The 20,655-nt window shown below is 39.6% G+C and overlaps 3 protein-coding genes and 2 long non-coding RNA genes across 13 annotated transcripts in view; 2 read left to right on the forward strand and 3 right to left on the reverse strand.

The window, feature by feature from the left end:
- Nucleotides 1–11,129, reverse strand: part of LOC135344642 (uncharacterized) — a 33,492-nt gene extending 22,363 nt beyond the window's left edge. Inside the window, exon 1 of one of the 2 annotated variants that reach the window (XR_010397482.1) lies at nucleotides 10,747–11,129. This is a non-coding gene — a long non-coding RNA (uncharacterized LOC135344642). Of the gene's footprint in view, nucleotides 1–10,398 lie in introns of both variants that reach the window. The other variant, XR_010397481.1, reaches the window with a different exon arrangement.
- On the reverse strand, nucleotides 40–1,003 carry LOC135344650 (uncharacterized). The gene is made up of 3 exons (XR_010397494.1): nucleotides 774–1,003; nucleotides 309–471; nucleotides 40–240 (listed from the first exon to the last, which is right to left on the reverse strand). It is a non-coding gene; the product is annotated as an uncharacterized LOC135344650 (long non-coding RNA).
- On the forward strand, nucleotides 3,149–9,913 carry LOC135344605 (neurotrypsin-like). 5 transcript variants are annotated; one of them, XM_064541847.1, is made up of 10 exons: nucleotides 3,149–5,058; nucleotides 5,116–5,319; nucleotides 5,402–5,554; nucleotides 5,600–5,758; nucleotides 5,814–6,150; nucleotides 6,266–8,104; nucleotides 8,156–8,359; nucleotides 8,441–8,590; nucleotides 8,648–8,806; nucleotides 8,862–9,913. In XM_064541847.1, the coding sequence occupies exons 1-6, from the start codon at nucleotides 4,968–4,970 to the stop codon at nucleotides 6,435–6,437; spliced, it is 1,116 nt and encodes a 371-aa protein (XP_064397917.1). In that variant the 5' UTR covers nucleotides 3,149–4,967; the 3' UTR covers nucleotides 6,438–8,104; nucleotides 8,156–8,359; nucleotides 8,441–8,590; nucleotides 8,648–8,806; nucleotides 8,862–9,913. The 5 variants fall into 5 exon arrangements, with proteins under 5 accessions (XP_064397917.1, XP_064397919.1, XP_064397920.1 ...); XM_064541849.1 differs by having other exon boundaries at nucleotides 5,609–5,758; XM_064541850.1 differs by having other exon boundaries at nucleotides 5,612–5,758.
- A 1,157-nt stretch (nucleotides 11,130–12,286) lies between the features above and the next one.
- On the reverse strand, nucleotides 12,287–15,720 carry LOC135344614 (caspase-7-like). Of its 2 annotated transcripts, XM_064541864.1 has the most exons (4): nucleotides 15,306–15,720; nucleotides 14,957–15,113; nucleotides 13,265–13,556; nucleotides 12,287–13,192 (listed from the first exon to the last, which is right to left on the reverse strand). In XM_064541864.1, exons 2-4 carry the CDS (start codon nucleotides 15,065–15,067, stop codon nucleotides 12,402–12,404), a joined length of 1,194 nt encoding a protein of 397 aa, XP_064397934.1. In that variant the 5' UTR covers nucleotides 15,068–15,113; nucleotides 15,306–15,720; the 3' UTR covers nucleotides 12,287–12,401. The 2 variants fall into 2 exon arrangements, with proteins under 2 accessions (XP_064397934.1, XP_064397935.1); XM_064541865.1 differs by lacking the exons at nucleotides 14,957–15,113; nucleotides 15,306–15,720 and adding an exon at nucleotides 13,711–13,863.
- A 588-nt stretch (nucleotides 15,721–16,308) lies between these two features.
- Nucleotides 16,309–18,848, forward strand: LOC135344612 (caspase-7-like). Of its 3 annotated transcripts, XM_064541857.1 has the most exons (5): nucleotides 16,309–16,758; nucleotides 17,013–17,060; nucleotides 17,136–17,183; nucleotides 17,509–17,571; nucleotides 17,882–18,848. In XM_064541857.1, exons 1-5 carry the CDS (start codon nucleotides 16,506–16,508, stop codon nucleotides 18,673–18,675), a joined length of 1,206 nt encoding a protein of 401 aa, XP_064397927.1. In that variant the 5' UTR covers nucleotides 16,309–16,505; the 3' UTR covers nucleotides 18,676–18,848. The 3 variants fall into 3 exon arrangements, with proteins under 3 accessions (XP_064397927.1, XP_064397930.1, XP_064397929.1); XM_064541860.1 differs by lacking the exon at nucleotides 17,136–17,183; XM_064541859.1 differs by lacking the exon at nucleotides 17,013–17,060.
- The last annotated feature ends 1,807 nt before the right edge of the window (nucleotides 18,849–20,655 follow it).

The following is a 20,655-nucleotide window of genomic DNA, read 5'->3' on the forward strand; positions in this document are numbered from 1 at the left end:
CCAATGCTTTCACTTGTAGATAAATCAATGCAGCATATTGATAATTATATCTATGCTATTTTAAACTCCAGCTGTCACAAGTGAAGTATTTTTGATTTGAGTATATAATACAAACACTGTCATCCAAGCACTTTCTGGGTATTTTCTCCGGGCAACATTCCACTTTTTGTTCTTCAATAGGGTCCCCACCTCTCGCTGCTCATTTAGTGACTTCTTCATCGACAAACCAGTTGAGCATAACTACAGAAAAAGAAGGAAAGACTCCATAATAACACAGAATCTGTACATAAAATAAAGTAAGTACACACCTTTTGTCTTCTCCCATTCTGATTTTAGTGCAAATGCCTTCGATTTGGAAGAAGCTTTTCCTAGGAAGGCCAATCACTGTTAGTCCAGCACCTTTTGGTCGACCTCGTTTCTTGATTGAAGGTAGTTGGGCGGAGTCCAACCAACTGCGTGCTAGATTTTTAGCTGGGAGGGGGAAACGTTTAGGGGGGGTCCGGACCCCGGAATGATTATCTAAGGTGCGTTTTTTGTGTGAAACCATCAAATTTTACATTTTAAAAAAACCATACATTAGGTTATGACATAATTATTAATTTTTCAGATTTCTAGAGCGCCCCCCCCTCGATCTGTATAAAACCCTGTAAGATGCCTACTACTAATGTCAAACTACATACACAAATTTGGCAAAACACTTGTAAAACAGTGAGTATACACATACACAATAACATTGCGGAAAAATGTGTAACAGTCTCGTACTGAAATTATACCTGCTGCTTCTCCAACGACAATCTTTTTGCCTTTTTCCCAGAGATGTGGTATTGATTGCAGGACTTCTATTCTGCTGGCATAAGCGTTGGCCTATATTGAAAGATTTTCTGTATTTTGCTGCTCAGAGAGCATGCACTGCTCTTGCCGGTTCTAATGTAGAGATTTGAATCGTACCATCAATACGACTTTCCACATCATAATCACTCATATATCAGTTGGTATTCATTACCCCCCCCCCCCCCTCATATGTATTCCACCGGTGCTATGATTGTGGAGAGCAGTAAGCTGCTCCTCCCAGCACTGGCAGCCGCCTCACGTGTCGTGTCCAAGGTCCTCTACATTCCCCATACATATGCCCGATGACGGCTCGTAACATTTTTTTGTGTCCACCTTTCAGCACAGAGAGATTCCTCATACTCAGATAGAGACTGGGATGTGCGTACTGCAAAGATATGCTTGCATGGCAGTTTCATAGCAGAAACAAAGCCGCAGGGACAAGAGTCAATAGTAGTTGTTATAGATCGGCCTTGAGATTGCAATACACACGATTTTTGATCAATTTGTTGAATAATCTGCCATTTCCAGTTGGTCTTTTAAGGAGTATGGTGTCAAAAAAGACATATACCGTCCAAATGATGTATCAGAGTCATGTAATGATACACGTCTCATTTCTATTTCAAGTGTTCTATGATCACGCTCATGCAATTCTCAGAGTGTTCAAACACTTCATAAAATCTTGGAAAAACTGAGTAACTCCTGAATACCAAGAAATTACGGACTTTAATTTCTGATTGATGCTTTCAACTCTATTATTGGTGCAATTCATGAAGTTGCAAGTTGCATTTTTCAAATCGTCCACCTATTCATGGCGAATGCTATGCCAATTATTTTCAAAGTACTCCACAAGTTGCTGTGGGCCATTCTTCAACTCATCAAAGAGCTTACTATAATATACTCTTCTTCATCTCTTGCGTACACTATTTTCAACCAAGCATATATACTCCTTTCTCCATGTGATATGCCCAGCTTTTCGCAGGATACCTCTCTTTTCATAGTACGCAGAGTATGAAATAAGCAAATCAAAAGCTTGGATTGTGGAAATTGTTCGCTTAAAGCAGTTCTCTCAGTCATATTTTTGTCGGACATAATACATTTCGTTGAAGTACCTTCTTTCGACAGAAATCGCCATTGCATGGAGTTGACGTTCCAGTTGCATGTACATCTTACACCTTTAACCCATCTCTCCCGCCAGTCCATATAACTGGGGTATACAACCCAGCGCCGGAATAGGCAAGTCACAGCTGTGGTTGACTGGCTGCCGAAGGAGGGTGAGTGATTCAAACTACCCAAAATCTCAGGTGAAATCAGGAACGAAAAAAAATGGCCTCGAAATCTGCACCAGAGTAGAAATATGCCGCAAATGCATGGGGCAGGGGAAATGGATGAGCGAACATTGAGGCTCATATTAAATACTGTGAGATTTTGAAGATCCTGTGAGGGTGTGTGTGTGTGGCGTGATGAGTGTGAGGTAGTGAAGGTGTTGTGAGGTGTTTACATAATCAAGTTATGTAGCCACATGCGTCATGTCAAGAGTTCATTGATCATGCATGTATATCATTGAGAGCATTCTTAGACAACTGATCGGTTTTCAGGCCAAAATCCACTTTTTTGATAAATTGAGTGTTTGGATAGCCACCATAATTATATGCAGAGGCTATTTTGATTTTTGTGGACGGTCGGTACATCGCTATGCATCTTGAGAGACTTAACTGTTGTTACCAGGACAGCAGTTGGGAGCCAAACCTGCACAAGGGGAGTATAGTATTAGTCTACAGGTGCATGTGATGTCTCGAATATAGATCCTATCAGGTGTTAGCTATAGTTTTTACGTATATATATATGATGTAATGTCAGGCTGTATTCTATACATATTTTCAGGATATTTTCTATAGAGACGGTTTGTATAAATACCTGCGTATGTTCAAGTCCGTCTACGATGTTACAATAGACCAGTCTACATATTAGGTACAGGTGCAATATAAACACCTGTCTGTATGTAAATTTCATGCCATGCTATCCACTTTAACATCAGACAACCCATTGTACGCTCGTATCTTTTTGTTGGTGTGTAAATTATTTGCAATCCTTACATGTGACCTACAAACATGTACCATAATTACCCCGTGCGAGTGCAGAGAGTGATTGATTGGTGTGTGTGTGTGTGTTTGTGTGTGGACACAAATGAGCTGTTTTAGCAAACTAGACATGCTTTAACTGCTTGCTAATGAGACAGTTAAAACTTGTAGGAGATCTTCTGGTTCTAATTGATCTAATCATTGCTTTATAGATTCACGATCATTCCCCATAATGATATGTTATGGTAAAAAGTTATTCATTTACAGCTAAAAGGCTATGAAGCTATATAGCAAAGCTCAACGCATGAGGTGAATGCTCTATTGTATAAACTCGTGTTTTTTGTTGATTAATCATGTACCGGGAACATTTATTATAATTATATTAATTATCTACTATAGTTCACAAAATAAATCCGCAAAATTTACAGTAGACTCTCACTATTCCACCTCGATATATACCAGCCATTAGTTTGGCATGGATTGCTAGCATGTTTACTGCATAAACTATCCCTGAAATGTGCGGCCACTCGCTATTCTGTATACTGGTACTGGCTGCCCCAAACTAGGTTTAATGTACGTTTATTACGGTCGGATATGACGTTTTGGGCGTGGTTAGGCAAATAATAGAGAGCATAATGAATAATTATCCTCGAGACAGAGCCGCATTGGCAAAATTAGTCATTAGATTCGAGGTAGGGTCATTTTTAGCTGCGGCTATTTTCTGAAATGCGGCCGCCTCGCTATTCCAGCCAAACTAGACTGTGTCCCAAGGGTGATCGGATTAACGAGAGCCTATACTGTATACCCTCGAAGCCCATAAATAGAGAGAAGATAATCAACTATATACGTGGATTATGTTTTGTAAGTGGCTATGACCGCATTGCCATATAATATGTAGAGTGAGAAGTACACTAAGTGGTTGAATCCGTTATATGTAATACAGTGCAGTGTTTTGCAAGCACTCAGTCGCTTTCTATATAAGGAATACGAAACGTAAACCTCGAGTATATACACTGAAGCTAGACATTATTTATGGGCTCCTGACGCTATATATTTAGTACTAGATCTATACAGCTAGTACTTGTTGTAATCACATGATGATCTCCAGCCAATCAGCTTAGCTAAAAGTAGTCACATGACCGTGACTATGAGGTGGTGGGTTTGGGGAGATTAATAGAACAAGAGCAAATTGTTATAGTGAGTATATATAATGGTTAGAGTAATAAAACACTAACCTTAAGCTATAAGGTCTCAGACTTGCCTTGAAAACCAACTTCTGCATATAGAAACCAGCATAGAAACCACTTACGGCATAGATACGAGAAAAAATATATAATTTGGTAGTTTTATTCTGTTTTTGGTGGCTGGATTTACAATATTGTATAGTCAGTGCATCGAAACCATGCATATGCTGTCTAGTAAATTTACCACAGGAACCATAAGTGTCTCGATCATTCATGTGTCACTATGATTTAAAGTATTAAAGTGTCACTATGATTTAAAGTATTGCGTGGAGGGTGCATGGGCTCTGGTCTCAAAAAGGTCACTTTGCACCAGTGCAACATGCCAATATATTGGCACTACAATATTCCTTTGATCTCAGAGGTCAAAAGACAACAAAGCTGTTTAAGGTTAGTGTTTTATTACTCTAACCATTATATATACTCTTTGCTGCATGTTGTTCTATTAATCCCTCCAAACCCACCACCTCATGTTTTCATGGACATTTTTTGGGATATGTTGTAGCAGGAGCCCATATATAATAAGAGAAGGAGCGGCTGATACGGGGATCACATTTTGTAAGTGGTTATGACAACATTTCCATATATGCAGAGTCACTGAGTGGTTGAATCCCTACACGTGTTATATGCAATACAGGGCTTCCCTGAGTGAAATGCGGCCTGGGATCAAGGCTAAACTGCTACAGAATGCATGCAGGGAGGGTGTGTGTGCATGATCTACATGTACATAGACGTCTATACATTATTTGGCTTCATTGACATGCAGTGAGTTCTAGAAAGATATATAGAAAAGCTACAGAAGAAGCAGTATAGTTAAATGGCTTTTACAATACATGACATGACTCTTATTAAGATACTGTTTCAAATCAGTGTGCTATTATTAGCACTACAGAGAGGGACATCAACAGGTAGGTACTATACAATAACAGAGTGACTGTCACAGTTTAATATATACTGCTTTAAAGATAGTTGTCTCCCTGAAGATCTGGATAAAATAAGACTGACTGGTCCAAGAAACATAAAAAATGAGGGAGCTGTTCAATTGTGCATCCGTGGTGACAGTATTCTAAGAGATGAATATCTCTGGTACTACATTCAGGATAATAGCTGGACAAATAATCTCGAAGCAGCAAACTTAGCTTGTAGAGAACTAGGTCTGAGTTACACTGGTAAGTTATACTGGTTCACGTATAGAGTATCAAATCAATACATTGTCGATTGGTCGTAATTATAAGTCATTCTTTTTTTAAGCAGGTGTCATAGCGAGCGCAGTCCAGCTAACGGAAGCTGCTGAGACATTAACAGAAGAAATTGATTGTAATAGTGGTGATTTGCATTTAAGAGACTGTTTACCTGGTATGTTAGACACAAATGGCAGGAGGGGAGTTGCTGGACTGACTTGCAGTACGTTTACTAATAATTGTGTGTCATTATCATTATAATTTATAGACTGCATAGAAGGATCCCTAAGACTGGTAGATGGCTCCAGCTACAATGAAGGACGAGTGGAGGTGTGCTCTAATGGTCGCTGGGGTACAGTGTGTGGTGATGGATGGACAGAGAGAGAAGTTAGTTTGGTGTGCACTAGACTGGGATTTTCAACTCTAAGTAAGGCAATGCATGGTTGTGCTTATATTTCTTTTAACACTACATCCCCATGTAGACGCCACTTTCAGCAACTTTGGAGAGGGTAGTGGTCCATTGTACAATATTACCTGTCCAAGTACGGGAAGTGATGACCAGGAATGTGTACCAATAATAACATCTGCTCCATCAAGATGCAACCACTCAATGGATGTTGGAGTGAGATGTCTTCCTTTCACCGATGCTTGTGAAGTTCCCTCTCAGGGAGTGAGCAGTACCACCCGGAGTACAGTCATGAGTACTAGTGGGACATTAGAAGCACTCATTGGTCTATTGGCAGCTACTCTAGTGGTTCTAGTGGTTGTTGTCGCTGGATGGATTGTGTCGTGTGTTTACTTTCAGCAGAAAATAAACAAGTAAGCTCTTCTAACAACACCATCTCAATAAAAAACTAATACAAGCAACGGAAAAATAACAATGTCTTATATGGCACTGCATGCATGCACATGCACTTCTTAACCACCCTCTCAGGCACCACACCCACTCTACACCCGTCTCTACTAACAACCCAACCCTCCAACACACACCACACAATGAGGGAGACCAGGCTCTGTTCGATACAATCAATGACAACCTGGAGAACAGTGACTTTGTGCAGTGCGTTCAAAACAAAAGCTATTCACTTGTCGGACAAAGGAATTAAAGGACACCCAATGTGTACAGTTAAACAGAAGTCCAGTATATACTGTTGAAAATTAGGTAGTTTGCTTTTGTGAGTACCACTAATAATTAATAATTAGAAGACTACATGCATGCATGTGCTAAGAGTTAGTATACACTTGCTTTTTCTATATACGCCAGCCAATAAATAAAATTATGGACAAAACGGTTTGACCGGCAACAATTAGACTAGGGCCATATAATACCCAGCACAAGTGACAGGGATCTTACAAACATGCATGCACATATGCAATGGATTACGATAAACTCGACAAGCAGAGATAACGATGAAGTGGCCGGCATGCATATCGAGGAGACTTTAAGACATTAATTTAACTAAAGGACGCAAATCATAAGGCAACTCCAATTAAGCCATGCATGCATGCATTATATTTTAGTCACTTCAGCCAGGAGTATGGGGCGGGCTGGGTATTAAGACTACAAGACCACAAGTTAATTAGGGACTACAATTTTAGACAAAACATCAATAATGTTGTGCAATGTTGTGCATTGCAAGCATCGTGTGAGAAATACAGTGAGCAAATACAGACTCGCTAATCTGGCTCTCTGAATTACAGTCACCTCGGATTGCTAGCTAGAACATTACTACACAAAACTTGCCCTGAAATGCAGCCACCTAGCTATTCCGTATAATTATACTGGTCAGTTTTGACGGCATAAAACAATATTGATGTACTTTTACACGTATAATACGGCCAGGTCGTATGAGGTTAATTATGGATGTGAATTGGCAAATGAAATTGGATAACGATTCGTTATCTCATGCAAGATAATCATCAGTCATGCATGCATTAAGAATATATAGGACTGCCGCAGGCACTTTCTACATTGCAGCCACAATCGCTATATTACGGCCAAACTGCACTGTCACCCTAAGGCGACCGGATTAACTTCCCTGAGTGAAGTGCGGCCTGGGATCGAGGCTAATTTAACACAGATCAAATAATGCTAAGTCATATAAAATTTACGGGAATAAACAAGAGCGGGCGGAGTGACCAGAAACTATGGTAGCTTGGAGTGGCTTAGTGCACATTATAGGCATCACTATCATTGTATTGGTCGTTTTAATTTTCTCTTGCAACACAAACTGAAAGTAGATCACAGGAATATGCTTCGAAGGAGGCATATACAGTGTATTGGACGATGCTGGGAGGTCAGGTGACATAGTTACATGGCTGAGACAAACACCACCCCCTTCGCTCTAACGTCACTCAACTGAGCAACAGTGGAATTAACACAAGACACTATAATAATCTACAAGCAAACCAACAGACAGTTTATTATACCATCAGTATATATATATATATACAACTCGATGCCTGCACAGAATGCAGGGAGGTGTGTGTGTGCATGATCTACATGTACATATAGACGTCTACATGTATACATTATAGCCAAGATGGGATTGTTAGAAGAGTGATAGTCACTTTACACACAACATATGCAGTCAAGGATATATGCACTGGTTGTTTACTCTAACTATTAAAGTTACATCATCATAGGAAGAATTTATGTTTGGCTTCATTAATAGTGAGAGTGTGAGTTCTATAAAGATATATGAAATGACTTTTAGGATACTGTTTCAAATCAGTGTGCTACTATTGACACTACAGAGAGGGACATCAACAGGTAAGTACTACAATAATAGAGTAACTGTAACAGTTTAATACTACTTTACAGATAGTTGTCTCCCTGAAGATTTGGATAAAATAAGACTGACTGGTCCAAGAAACATAAAAAATGAGGGAGCTGTTCAATTGTGTGTCCGTGGTATTAATGGTCAAAGAAATGAATATCTCTGGCACTACATTCAGGATGATAGCTGGACAAATAATCTCGAAGCAGCAAACTTAGCTTGTAGAGAACTAGGTCTGAGTTACACTGGTAAGTTATACTAGCTCACGTATATACAGTATCAAATCAATACATTGTCGATTGGTCGGAAGTCATTCTTTTTTTAAGCAGGTATCATAGCGAGCACAGTCGAGCTAACAGAAGATGCTGAGACTTTAAGAGAAAATATTGATTGTAGTAATGGTGAAACGAATTTAAGAGACTGTTTACCTCGTATGTTAGACACAGGCGGCAGGCGTGAAGTTGCTGGACTGACTTGCAGTACGTTTACTAATGTTATACTATAATTGTGTGTCATTATTCTATATCATTGTATAGACTGCATAGAAGGATCCCTAAGATTGGTAGATGGCTCCAGCTACAATGAAGGACGAGTGGAGGTGTGCTCCAATGGTCGCTGGGGTACAGTGTGTGGTGATAGATGGACAGAGAGAGAAGCTGGTCTAGTGTGCAGTAGACTGGGATTTTCAACTCTAAGTAAGGCAATGGTTGCATGTGATAATTATGTTTATTTAACAGTCTATCCTCATAGACGCCACAATCAGCAACTTCGGAGAGGGTAGTGGTCCATTGTACAATATTACCTGTCCAAGTACGGGAAGTGATAAACAGGAATGTATACCCATAATAACATCTGCTTTATCAAGATGCAACCACTCAATGGATGTTGGAGTGAGGTGTCTGAGCTATGAAGATGCATATGTAGCAGCAGCCAAGGAAACAATGACAATGCAAACAACAACAGCCACTTCATGTGATGCTTTAGGAGCATTAGTAGGTCTGCTTGTAGTTGTCCTAATGGCTGTTGTGGCTGGGTGGATTTTGGCTTCTGTTTACTTCCAGAGGAAAATAAACAAGCGAGTTATAGTGCAAATTGACATGTACATGCAACTTTAATAAACTGACCTTTAAAATGATGACACATTGTGTATAGATTAAAGCAAGCTATAGTCCTCATATAAAATCAAATTCTCAGGAAATGCAAAGGCCACACCCACACAACGTCTGTCTCTACAAGTGACCCCACCCACACAACGTCTGTCTCTACGATTGAACCCACCCTCCAAATTGACAATCTAGTGTACGACGGTAGCACCTCTGTCCCACAAACCACATACAGTTCTCATGGACCATCCTATGAGGTCATTCAAAATAAGGAGGGGGCAGCTAACAACTATGATGTCATCAGTGGTAAGAATGCAATTATGCCACACCCACATACCACACCACCTGTGTCCAACGAGGAGTACAGTACGCTAGACACAATCAGAGAGAATGATTATCACACACTAGAGAGCAATACTGGAGATGTTCAATATTCAACGATTGGACAAGGCAACCCCCAGAATGACGGACCTGACCCCCGAGATTACGAGGTGCCTGCCCACCAAAATGGTGTGGAAGAGTACTCCACGCTGAAGCATTAAATGAGGGAGAGTATAACCTACGTATACATACTGACTTAAAGACTTACTATCTTTATTATAATTATACCCTATTTACTTGATTAAACGCCCATGGTAAAAGCTCTGTCTCGAGACTTATACTTGTGGCCTGTTATATTATTTTTATTGACAACAACAATTTTATCAAACTAAAGCATAAACATGTATATTCGAGGGCAAGCAAAACCACACAGAAACTTTTATTATGCCTGTCTAATCTTGACACCACCATGCAATTAAAGCAAAGCCAACCGTATAGATAAAATTATAGTAGAGGAACTAACTCACTAAACTGCTTTTCTTCACTATAACTTTACCACACTTATTATAAACATGTGATATTTTAGCTGATATATACACATGCTCAAGCTCGTCATTCTGGGTGGGCGTATTTTCACGAGGGTATATGCAGGAGGCCCATAAAAGAAAGAGCGGCTAACTTCAGCATAATTATACTCCAGGCCTATAGGTTTCGTAATTGCCGGTAAAACCATTACATGGAAGCCACTAAGTGCTTTCAAACCGCAACTGTAATGCGTATGAGACGTGTAGGGATTCAACCACTTAGTATATGTACTCTTCATAATTATATGGATGAGATGCAATGCGGTCATAGCCACTTACGAAATGTGATCCCCGTAGTTAGCCACTCCTTCTCTCTAGGCTCCTAGTATACGGTACACGTATCTTTGAGCATTCTTAAGGAAATCAATCAAGACAATTGATTCCTTTTGGGCCAAAATCCACAGATGATGTATATATATAATTTCAATGAAACCGCATGGTATAAGCACCACGTGGGTACCTTTCCTTACAAGCATGCAACATAGGCATTTATGTGTAGCCATAATAATTGACCAAGGGACTATTCTTAGGTCTATGCCCCAACGGTGTCTTGTAATGATAATGGTTCAATGCACACATGCACACATGCACATATAAGATATAATCCACTCATCTTTCTGCTGTGACTGTCTTTCTCTTACGAAGATATAGCGATCGTTGGTGCCCATGCACTGTTCCAGGTGTAGTCTCATGAATCAGCCGCCGTTCTTTTGGAACCACCGTCTGAGCACTCTTGTCATCGTTTTATGTGCCAAGACGGAATTCCGTCTTGACCAATCAAATTGCAGAAGTCCAGTCAGGTGATGAACTTGGAGGCAGCAAAGAACTGCACTTTGCTCAACGCATTTGGATAATCATTATACGCATGCATTACGCATGGTAAACACTTCATACATAGAAGCTGCTACGAAGCATAAGCAAGGCAAGCAGGGGTCCTTGGGCACAGATTTAGCACCACAGCAAAACACAAGTAGAGAGAGATGCCTTCGCTTGGCGATTTGTATAACAATTAGGAATCGCCACAACGAAATTCGTGACATCACAGCCTCACTGCTCACAGAAGTATGCCATAATGTCGCTACAGAGCCACCCCTCCAGCCCCTCACTGGAGAGCTCTTCTCTGCCAGATCAGTAAACACAAGCAACCATGCTCGCCCCGATATTCGTGCAAGAGGCTTCTGGAACAACCACCAAGATGCATTTTTTGATGTAAGGGTATTCTACCCTAACGCACCTAGTAACCGTTCCGGAGATGCCTACAGGAGACACGAGCAAGCAAAAAAGAGGGAATACGGACAAAGGGTCAGAGAAATCAAGCGGGGAGTCTTCACACCCTTAGTCCTCTCAACCTGGGGAGGAATGGGCAAAGAAGCAGCAACTTTTTACAAGAGGCTCGCTGATCTGTTATCCTCAAAAAGACAAAATCCGTACCCAGCAGTAATGGGATGGCTCAGATGCAGGCTATCCTTTGCATCGATCCGCTCTGCAATAATGTGCATTAGAGGAAGCCGTTCATCGCTGCACAGACCTGTCTACATGGACAATATCAACCTTGTATCTCAGGAGGGGCGAGCCCCCCCCCTGAATACATAATTCATCTATGAACTACTTATATTCGCTTTGTTTTTATTTTTTACTGCTACATAATTACTATCACTAAACTACCTCCTTCTTTTGTACAATGTAATTTTTTCTTAGCCCCGAGATGGAGAGCTTTCACGCCAAAAAAAAAAAAAAAAAACAATTAGGAAATATGTGTGGGCGTAAGATCACGATTTAATTACATTCCATTGGTTTTGTGAGCAATCAACATTCCATTTTGAAATGACTTCATGACAATTAAGAGTGCTCAGACGGTGGTTCCAAAAGAACGGCGGCTGATTCATGAGACTATTCCAGGTGATGGAGGAGGGGTCAGTGTCCAGTTGTAAGAATTGATCAATCTTAGCACTGCTCAGATCACCCGGCTGTGAAAATATAACATAACAGCAAATAAAGTTCATATGTCATGCATAAAAATTATTATCAGAGTAGTAGTACGTTTCCAACGAATGCATGTAAAATGAACCATGCACACATTCTAAATAAAGAAGCGAGATGATGCAACAGACCATGCAAAGACGAGGATCAATTCCAAACAAGTTACGTACCATAATTATATAACCTGTTGATATACGAAAGGTGAGATTATTAAACTGTAAATGTGTCAATAATTATAAACTAGCTAGAAAGTTTTAGGTGTGTCCTATATACACTAGCTCTTAAATTGTTGCTCATTCATACTAGTTGAATTTTACTTGACCTCTTAGGGTAGAAACAAGTTGTGGCTGTTGTCGGTAAGGCCCTTGATCAAGGTTATGAACTTTTTCTGCCTCTTGGTAATGAACCCTAGTTACCATGGTCACAAGATCTTCATCTTTGTAATACGATTGGAGAACATTGCAAAGTTCTTGTATGTATGACGAGCCTAACAGATTATTTCTTGTTGCTCTGGTTTCGAAAGAAGTGGCAAATCCGTAGAAAAAGTCGCTGTCACGAGGAAGAGATGGCGTGGCTGTGTCAGTAGTTTCAACCTGAAGAGAAGAATCCAGAGGTGGTACGTCTTCCAAGCAATCAGTAATTGTTGATGATGGTGGTAAGTCACTTCCTTGGCAAGCTTGAATGAAAAAGATTTTGGGCTTTTGATGCAAATACTTTTGGCAAAGATTTTTGGAATTGACTAAAGCTCTCGCAATATCTGCTATTTTGACTGTACTTCCATCCAGTCCTTGTATTGCACCTTCTTTTCCATGTGCCAGGATGCAGCAAATAAAGCTATCAGCATTTTCATCTTTGTTGGCATGTTCAACAACTGTTGTTTTTATATCATCTGCTGTTGATAAATCATCTACAGACTCGACGGCATATCCCAACGTCTTGAGAGCCTTTTGCAATGCCTCCTTGTCCCTGTCGGAACCATATCTAGGATTATTTGGATATTTGACATTATTGATGATCAGGGCTCTTCCGTGTGGTTGGATGTTCATCGTATACTGATAAGATTGTCCTTTAAGTTTCTTGGGGGAAGGACCACCTATGAAACAAAACAGGTATTTGACAAATGCAATCAAACTGCAAAAGTTAAGCTCTATGAAAATATACTCACCACTATCATCTCCTTCGATTTTCTTTGAAGGACAATATTTTTCTTGGATTTTCCTTGCTACCTTCCTTTCCTCTGCCTTAAACAAAGCGCTAGCAATATCTTCCCAATCAAATTCAATATTCCGAAGAGCAAAGATCAACATGTCCATTAGGGCATCTTTGTTTTCTTTGCCTTTTTGGTTTTCAAGAATTCCAGTTCGAACACCCAGCTCCACACCAATTCGCCTCCAAATAAAAGATACTGAACTAAGCTCATCCAAGAGTTTGCTCAAATCTTCTTCAGTTAATGGCATCTGTAAAAGTTAGTATCGTGCACAAGCAGTATATAATTATAATAGAACAACTAAGAAGCTATATACATGCTGTGACAAGTGTACACGTTTGTTTACATGTTAGAAAAACCATTAGCCATATAATTAAGGTCAGATAATTGGCCTTGTAACTTACCTTATTGTATAGCTTGACTGTACACGTATATATATAGATCTATAAGTCACAGGCACTTTCAATTGTACTACATGTCTTTCAAATGGGTGGGCTATCACAAAACAGAGTGTGCATGCCTCCCACATTCCAATATCAAAACAATCTACCAGCCCCCCACAAAAAAGTCATGATCCACCCATACTACTACCGTATAGAGGGTAATTTTCGTGGGGCAAAATATTCGTGGTTTTTGTGGTTGAAGGTCTGACTACGAATATTTACCCACGAATGAAGCAACCTTGCTTACCTTTACCTGCAGAGCAAGCTCCAACCACGAAATTATTACCCACGAAATGTCTCAATAATTTATTGCTGAACCACGAATATTTTGTCCCCCGAAAATTACCCGCTATATGGTACTTGCTTCATGTGATTCAGAATGTATGTAACAAGGTCAGTTAGAGTTGCACCAAGGCTTGGTTGCACAGTGTAAAAGGGCCCAAACAATTTTGTTGGCATCTATACACAAATGCAAAACTTAAAGGACCCTTTCCTTATGATCACTTTCTTTTTTTAATGTCATAAATTATATCTACGTACTTGTACCATGATGTGCTCTGACACTATAAGGATGAAACTCTCAGGATACTCTATAGGGTACAAATGCCCTGTACCCTCGGGGGTGTTACTGTACATATGTACAACCTATGGTACATGACTGTATAGTCAGCTTAAACACCTCTGTTTTAGAAAACTACCGTAACAAAAATTGTGGGAAGCACAAAAATGTGAAGGTGTGCAAGCACACCCACACAATACATATACCGTATAGCGCGAAATTTTCGAGGCACTTATATTTCGTGGATTGGCCTCTAAAAGTATTTTCGTTGCACAATGTTCGCGGAATGACTGCTTTCCGGAAGCCACGCCTTTAAATCTTGCACGTTATAGCAGGTAAAGAACGATTTTCGTGGACTTAATTTTCGTGTAGGATTGCTAACCCACGAAATCCACGAAAATTAAGCCCCTCGAAAATTTCGCGCTATACGGTATACACAGTGCGTGCACGGCAGAGATCAAAGAGAGTTGACTATACTACTCACTTCTAATCAAGTGTTTCATAGTACAAGCCATGCATGCATGGATATCTACGTGTGTATTGGTATATCCTCGTGCAGGTATTCCAAATACATAGAACTGCCCTCGGGTACAAATCCAATACATCCTAGATACAACTATTACATGTACAATACGCCCGCCCACTCACCACTGTATGTGTATTATATTCTTCCATACCAATGTCGGCTTCAAACCCCGCCTTTGTGATCAAAAATCTCCTCTCCCACCAGCCTTGTCTGTCAGGATAGACAAGTTCCATGGGCGATGTTGGCAAACGGTCCAGCGTACAAACCCAGGTGAGCCCTCTGACGAATAAAAAGGTGATCAGTTTTGTTTATCAGCACATTTCTACAGTAAGGAATTTACCACACAGAATTTGTATCACATGTGAACACAGACCACAAAACACATGCAATCTCCATGCACTATAATTATTGGGACATGCACTCATGCATGCATGTCACATAATTATTATAGGTGAGTTAAAAATATCTCACCTAATGTTTGCATGAGTGGTTTGATGGCATCCTTCATTATAACAGCCAGTGCTCTTGTCACTCTTATAATTATCATTTGCTGTTTATAGGATCACCCTAGCTGGTTGCTATACTGCATGGTCACCACAATTCGTCCAATTTACTCCTTTATATCTGCCAGGTCGATCAGTAGTGAGAGCGAATATTGCCATCAGCTCACTGCATGACTATACTGAGATATCAACCTGGGTTTGAAGGTAAATATAGGGTGAATGATAAGGTTTGGAGCATCACCAAGTTAAAGAACACGAATCCATACTAATTATGCACAGTCAACTGTTTTCCCAGAGCCTTTTTAGCATAATGGTCCCATTTCATGCATTGTAGCCTCCATGGTTGAAGGGTTGACTTGTGCACCTGGAAGACAGGCTTACCGCTATTATATGCTGAATCATAGATGGTTGAATGAAGGGTGGATGCCCTATAAATTAAGTGGTACCTGAGGTATCCTGTATTGATAATGGTGGGTACTGAAAGACAAACTGTGGGTTGTATATTTGTGGATAAGATATGAACGTATTATGAACCATGTATAGACAGACACCTCTCTGCTTTGACCTTTCTCAATCTTTCCCTGACTGTTTGTGATGTTAAAAATACTGTTCGTGCATGGCGGTGGTGGAGGGGTCAATATCTAGTCGGGAGAACTGATCAATCTCAGCACTGCTCAGATCTCCCGCGGGTTCCTGCATGCATGTGAGAAATTAATCACACTATAGACACTTTGACTGAACCGAGACCATGCATGCATGAACGATAAATTAGTATCACAAAGTGTCATCAGATTTGTATAATTATATGGATAAAACATGTACTTATACTTTCACTCAAGGTTTGCATGCATGCGGTTTGGTTTGATGGTGTCTTTCATTAGAGATTCCACCGAACTCTAATGCTTCTGAGGATACTCTGTATCCTGTATTGACAATGGTAAACCGTGGGTTGTGTAGTAAGGCTTGTTGGTTTACCACTCCATGTGATGATCCAGTCACCTCTAGCTCTGCTGTAACCTTTCCATAAGTCTTGCCTTGACCAACGTCAATCAACTAGTCACAAGACGGCATGCCACAGTAAAGAAGTCCTTCAAACAAAGTGACCTAATCTCAAGTAATAGTTTGCAGTGTAATAATTCATTATTGTTCAGAGAATCGACGAGTATATATGGATCTAGAGCTTGATCTAGATTCACTACTAACAGAGCTGCTAGAAGCTCAAATGCAATGGAAGTATATAGGAGGGGCACTAGGTCTTGAAGCATACGAAATTGCAGCAATAGATGAAAAGTGTAAAGATGCAAAAGATGCACTTAGAGAAATGCTGACTATCGTTCTCCAAAGGAGATCTGTAACCAGGAAACTACTTACAGAAGTTTTAAGCAAATCTTCGATAAAACTCACTAAACTAGCAGCAAAAGGTGAGTATTATATATCTCATGCCCCATTTGTCTGCATGTTCTGAATTTGGTATACCTTGTTATACAAAGGCAACTATATATAATTATGCATGCATTTTTCACGTTACATTGTTAAACAGCTCATTCATAACTATAATGTTAACTCAAATAATACTTCCTATAATTTATACTGCATATATATTGCATGACTAAAACATAAAAACACAATATTGAGTGCTTGGTTCTACTGCTACTGCATGTATGTGCACCTGCAGTTTCAAATCCAAGGAGTCAAGACGATTCCATTGACAGTGAAACACCAGGTAAACACACCACCATGCTGCATGTACTTCTATTAATACTGTGTCTATATATAATGTATGTGCGTGCACCTGCAGTTTCAAATCCAAAGAGTCAAGACGATTCCATTGACAGTGAAACACCAGGTAAACACACCACCATGCAGTACTTCTACATTAATACTGTGTCTTCTATGTAATAAATTTATTATAGGCCGGTATATACATAAACAAAATTTGATTGTGGCTATAGCTATAGATGATACTTTCTATAAGAAAGAAGTTAACTCACAGCATAATTAATACATAATTATATAGAGTGCATGGTATACATAGGTAGAGCAAAACACACACCAGCATAAAATTATACCACATAACTTGCATACACTATAATAAAATTAATAGAACGAAGGAATAACGGTATAATTATGCTGTATACAGCCATGTATATATCGCTTTATTCCCTATATAGCTCGAAAGAAGAGAAAGCAAGATGATAGTCCAGACAGTGGGCAGATCAAAAGAATTAAAAGCGGTGAATATTTTAACCATCTTGAAATAGCATGTGCATATACCGTATTACTAGAATATTTTGCAGGTGAAAAACTTTTGCGAATGAGCCAAATCAGCAGAAAATTTGACCCTTACATCTATAATAATTGCATTCTGGCAAGGATCGTGTGTATTTACTAGTAATAATAATAGGCTTTGCGGATTTTATTGTTGCGAATTGATCGACCATCGCAAAGTTCGCAAATGTTTGATACTCGCAAAACATTCTATGGTATACAGTTTGCATGCATGTTTACATGCATGCTGTCAGTTTCCCGTTTTGTTTTGTATAGGTGATGTATTAAAAACGCCAGGCCGTCTTGAACCACCTTATAAGTACACAATGACAAACCAACTACATGGAAATGCCCTAATCATCAACAACGTCAATTATAAAACTCCATTAACGGTTAGAAAAGGTTCTAACGAGGACAAGAAGGAGTTGAAAAAGGCTCTCGAGACGTTGGGATATGCCGTAGAGTCTGTAGATGATTTACCAACAGCAGATGATATAAAAACAACAGTTGTTGAGCATGCCAACAAAAATTCAAATCCCGATAGCTTTATTTGCTGCATTTTGGCACACGGAGAAGAAGGTGCAATAGTAGGACTGGATGGAAGTACGATCAAAATAGCTGAAATTTCAAGAGCTCTAGTCGAACCCCCAAATCCTTGTCAAAAGTATTTGCACCAAAAGCCTAAAATCTTTTTTATTCAAGCTTGCCAAGGTAGAGACACACCATCAGAACTTGATTGCACAAAAGACGTACCAACTGATCCTTCTCTTCCGGTTGAAAATCTCGACACGGGTATACCATCTCTTCCTCGTGACAGTGACTTTTTCTACGGATTTGCCTCTTCGTTTGAAACCGCAGCAACACGAAACCCAGATCACGGTGCATCGTATATACAAACCCTTTGCAACGTTCTTGAAACACATTACAAAGATGAAGATCTTGTGACGATGGTAACCAGGGTTCATTTCAAAGAGGCAGAAAATCCCCATAATATCGGGAATACAAAGCCCTTATACCGACAACAGCCACAACTTGTTTCTACTCTAAGAGGTCAAGTAAAGTTCAACTAGTAATTGAACAGCAAGAGTGTAATTATAAGATACATGCAACTGGAACTTTCTAGCTATAATATATAATAGTTTACTAATAGGCTATGCATGCATGCATGCAATTACTTTTGTAGTTTGATTAGATATACTACTCCTTTTGTATCACAATTAATGCATTAATCCAGGTCTATAGGTATGATTGATTGTTTATGCTTTACTTTCTATTAATAAAGTGAGGTTCATTTAAACGAAACAAACCCTAGCTCCACTGACAACTCTGCAACTGTTATAGGACACACGTGCAAGCAAAATTTATCTTTTGCGCATGCGCAGACGCCCACGTTTAATTCGGTTATCTGGCCTGCTTCTGGAACTCTATGTATGCTGGAACCAAGGTGTCCGGATAATCTTATTTTCTGCCCTTACTATAATTATGATTATTATGAAATTATCAGAGAAACCCATTAATTTGATCTACATTTGTATTGTCTGACAGTGTTAGCATGCATGCAGGTGCTGATGCCACGGTGGAGGCACCAAAACTATATACAACATGAAGTTACTATATATAGATCTACAGCCTAAACTTACATTGGTGCAAAAAGTGAGACCACGATCGATTCCAAAGTTCAAAGACGGGCTCACCATACATACAAGTCCTTTGCAAAGTGCTTAAAGAACGGCACAAAGACGAAGATCTTGTAACCATGGTGACCAGAGTTCACTATCTAGTGGCAGGAAAGGAGTACAAAATTATGAGAAGCGGAATACCTGTGCCCTAAGCAACAGCCGCAACTGATTTCCACCTTAGAAATAGAGACAATTGAATAGTTATAGTATACGCCTAAATCAGGTATAGACACATGTATGTAAGGTATATATTATGTAGGTAGTTTGCATTATGAACTTACATTTCGTTATTGACTTGCATGCTGATTTATTAACGAGTGTTGCAAGCTGCGCTGTGCTAATGCCTCTCACCGTTGTTTTGCTTTAATAGATCGAAGAGGTGAAGAGGTATAATTATACGTTATTATCGTTGATTGCAATTGTTGACAGAATTGAATTCCACACAGTCATTATAGGAGAGGAGCTGAATGGAAACAGAGCCTATCTAATGGCTTGAAGAGTCTTCAACGATCTAAAGCAACTGCATGTTATTTAATATGGCGGGCCTGTAGCCAAACAGTGGGAGCAAAGCAGAGTAAGAGAGAATTTTAAGCACAGACAGTAGTATAAGGATACAACAAATAGCTATAAAGCTAGAGTGAAGTGTGTCCTATAATATAAAAATTAAAACATTAACACATACGTTTTATTAGCTACAACATGTCAACTAAGTAAGAATACAAAAATATGTCTTAAATGAACATAATATACTAGCACAGTCTACTGAAGCAAATTCCTTGTGGCTAACAAGCTTATTCCATACTGCATGTGTGATTGCATGAGGGAAAAAAAAGGAAATTTGTACAAGGATGTTCTACATTTGTAGGGGACCAGAGAGAAACAGTTAACTGTTCTGCTGCTGAACATCAGATTTCTTTTAGTTGTTGGATTGTTTGGGAAGTTAGTCAGATTGTGCAGTATTTTTAACAGGCGCCTCAACTGTAGAGTAGGAAGCCTGGTCAAGGTAAGCAATTCTTCACTCCTCAAATTCCATTTCTTCAAACAGACTCTCATAGCGAATCTCTGAACTTTTTTTATAGATTGTTGATTTCCGACTTGTGAAATAGGTTCCACACAGAGGAAGTATATTCCAGATGTGGTCTCACAAAGGATGTATACAACTTTAATAGTGTTGTTGGAGAAGAATTGCCTGAGAACCGGCGATGTAGGAGTCCTATCAACTTCCTTGTTTTATTGCAGATGGTATTGATGAGTGTGCCAGCTCAACTCAGCCGATATGGTAATTCCTAGTTAAAAACCTGCTGCAGTATACATAACCATTTAAAAGTAGAGTTGGGGCCTTCCATGAGCGCGAAGTTTTCTTAGAAACAG

Source organism: Halichondria panicea, chromosome 11 (assembly GCF_963675165.1).
Source record: "Halichondria panicea chromosome 11, odHalPani1.1, whole genome shotgun sequence".
NCBI classification, from domain to species: Eukaryota; Metazoa; Porifera; class Demospongiae; order Suberitida; family Halichondriidae; genus Halichondria; species Halichondria panicea.

Bases quoted from the DNA above. Each gene is read 5' to 3' on its own strand.
- LOC135344612 (XM_064541857.1), top strand. From the start codon at position 16,506: ATGGATCTAGAGCTTGATCTAGATTCACTACTAACAGAGCTGCTAGAA. The intron at 16,759-17,012 runs GTGAGTATTATA...GTGCACCTGCAG, and splicing joins CACTAAACTAGCAGCAAAAG to TTTCAAATCCAAGGAGTCAA. The intron at 17,572-17,881 runs GTGAATATTTTA...TGTTTTGTATAG, and splicing joins GATCAAAAGAATTAAAAGCG to GTGATGTATTAAAAACGCCA.
- LOC135344605 (XM_064541846.1), top strand. From the start codon at position 7,987: ATGTTTGGCTTCATTAATAGTGAGAGTGTGAGTTCTATAAAGATATAT. The intron at 8,360-8,437 runs GTAAGTTATACT...TCTTTTTTTAAG, and splicing joins ACTAGGTCTGAGTTACACTG to CAGGTATCATAGCGAGCACA. The intron at 9,187-9,305 runs GCGAGTTATAGT...TCAAATTCTCAG, and splicing joins TTCCAGAGGAAAATAAACAA to GAAATGCAAAGGCCACACCC.
- LOC135344614 (XM_064541864.1), bottom strand. From the start codon at position 15,067: ATGGAACTTGTCTATCCTGACAGACAAGGCTGGTGGGAGAGGAGATTT. The intron at 13,557-14,956 runs GTGAGTGGGCGG...TAACTTTTACAG, and splicing joins AATATAATACACATACAGTG to ATGCCATTAACTGAAGAAGA. The intron at 13,193-13,264 runs GTGAGTATATTT...TTTGTTTCATAG, and splicing joins AATCGAAGGAGATGATAGTG to GTGGTCCTTCCCCCAAGAAA.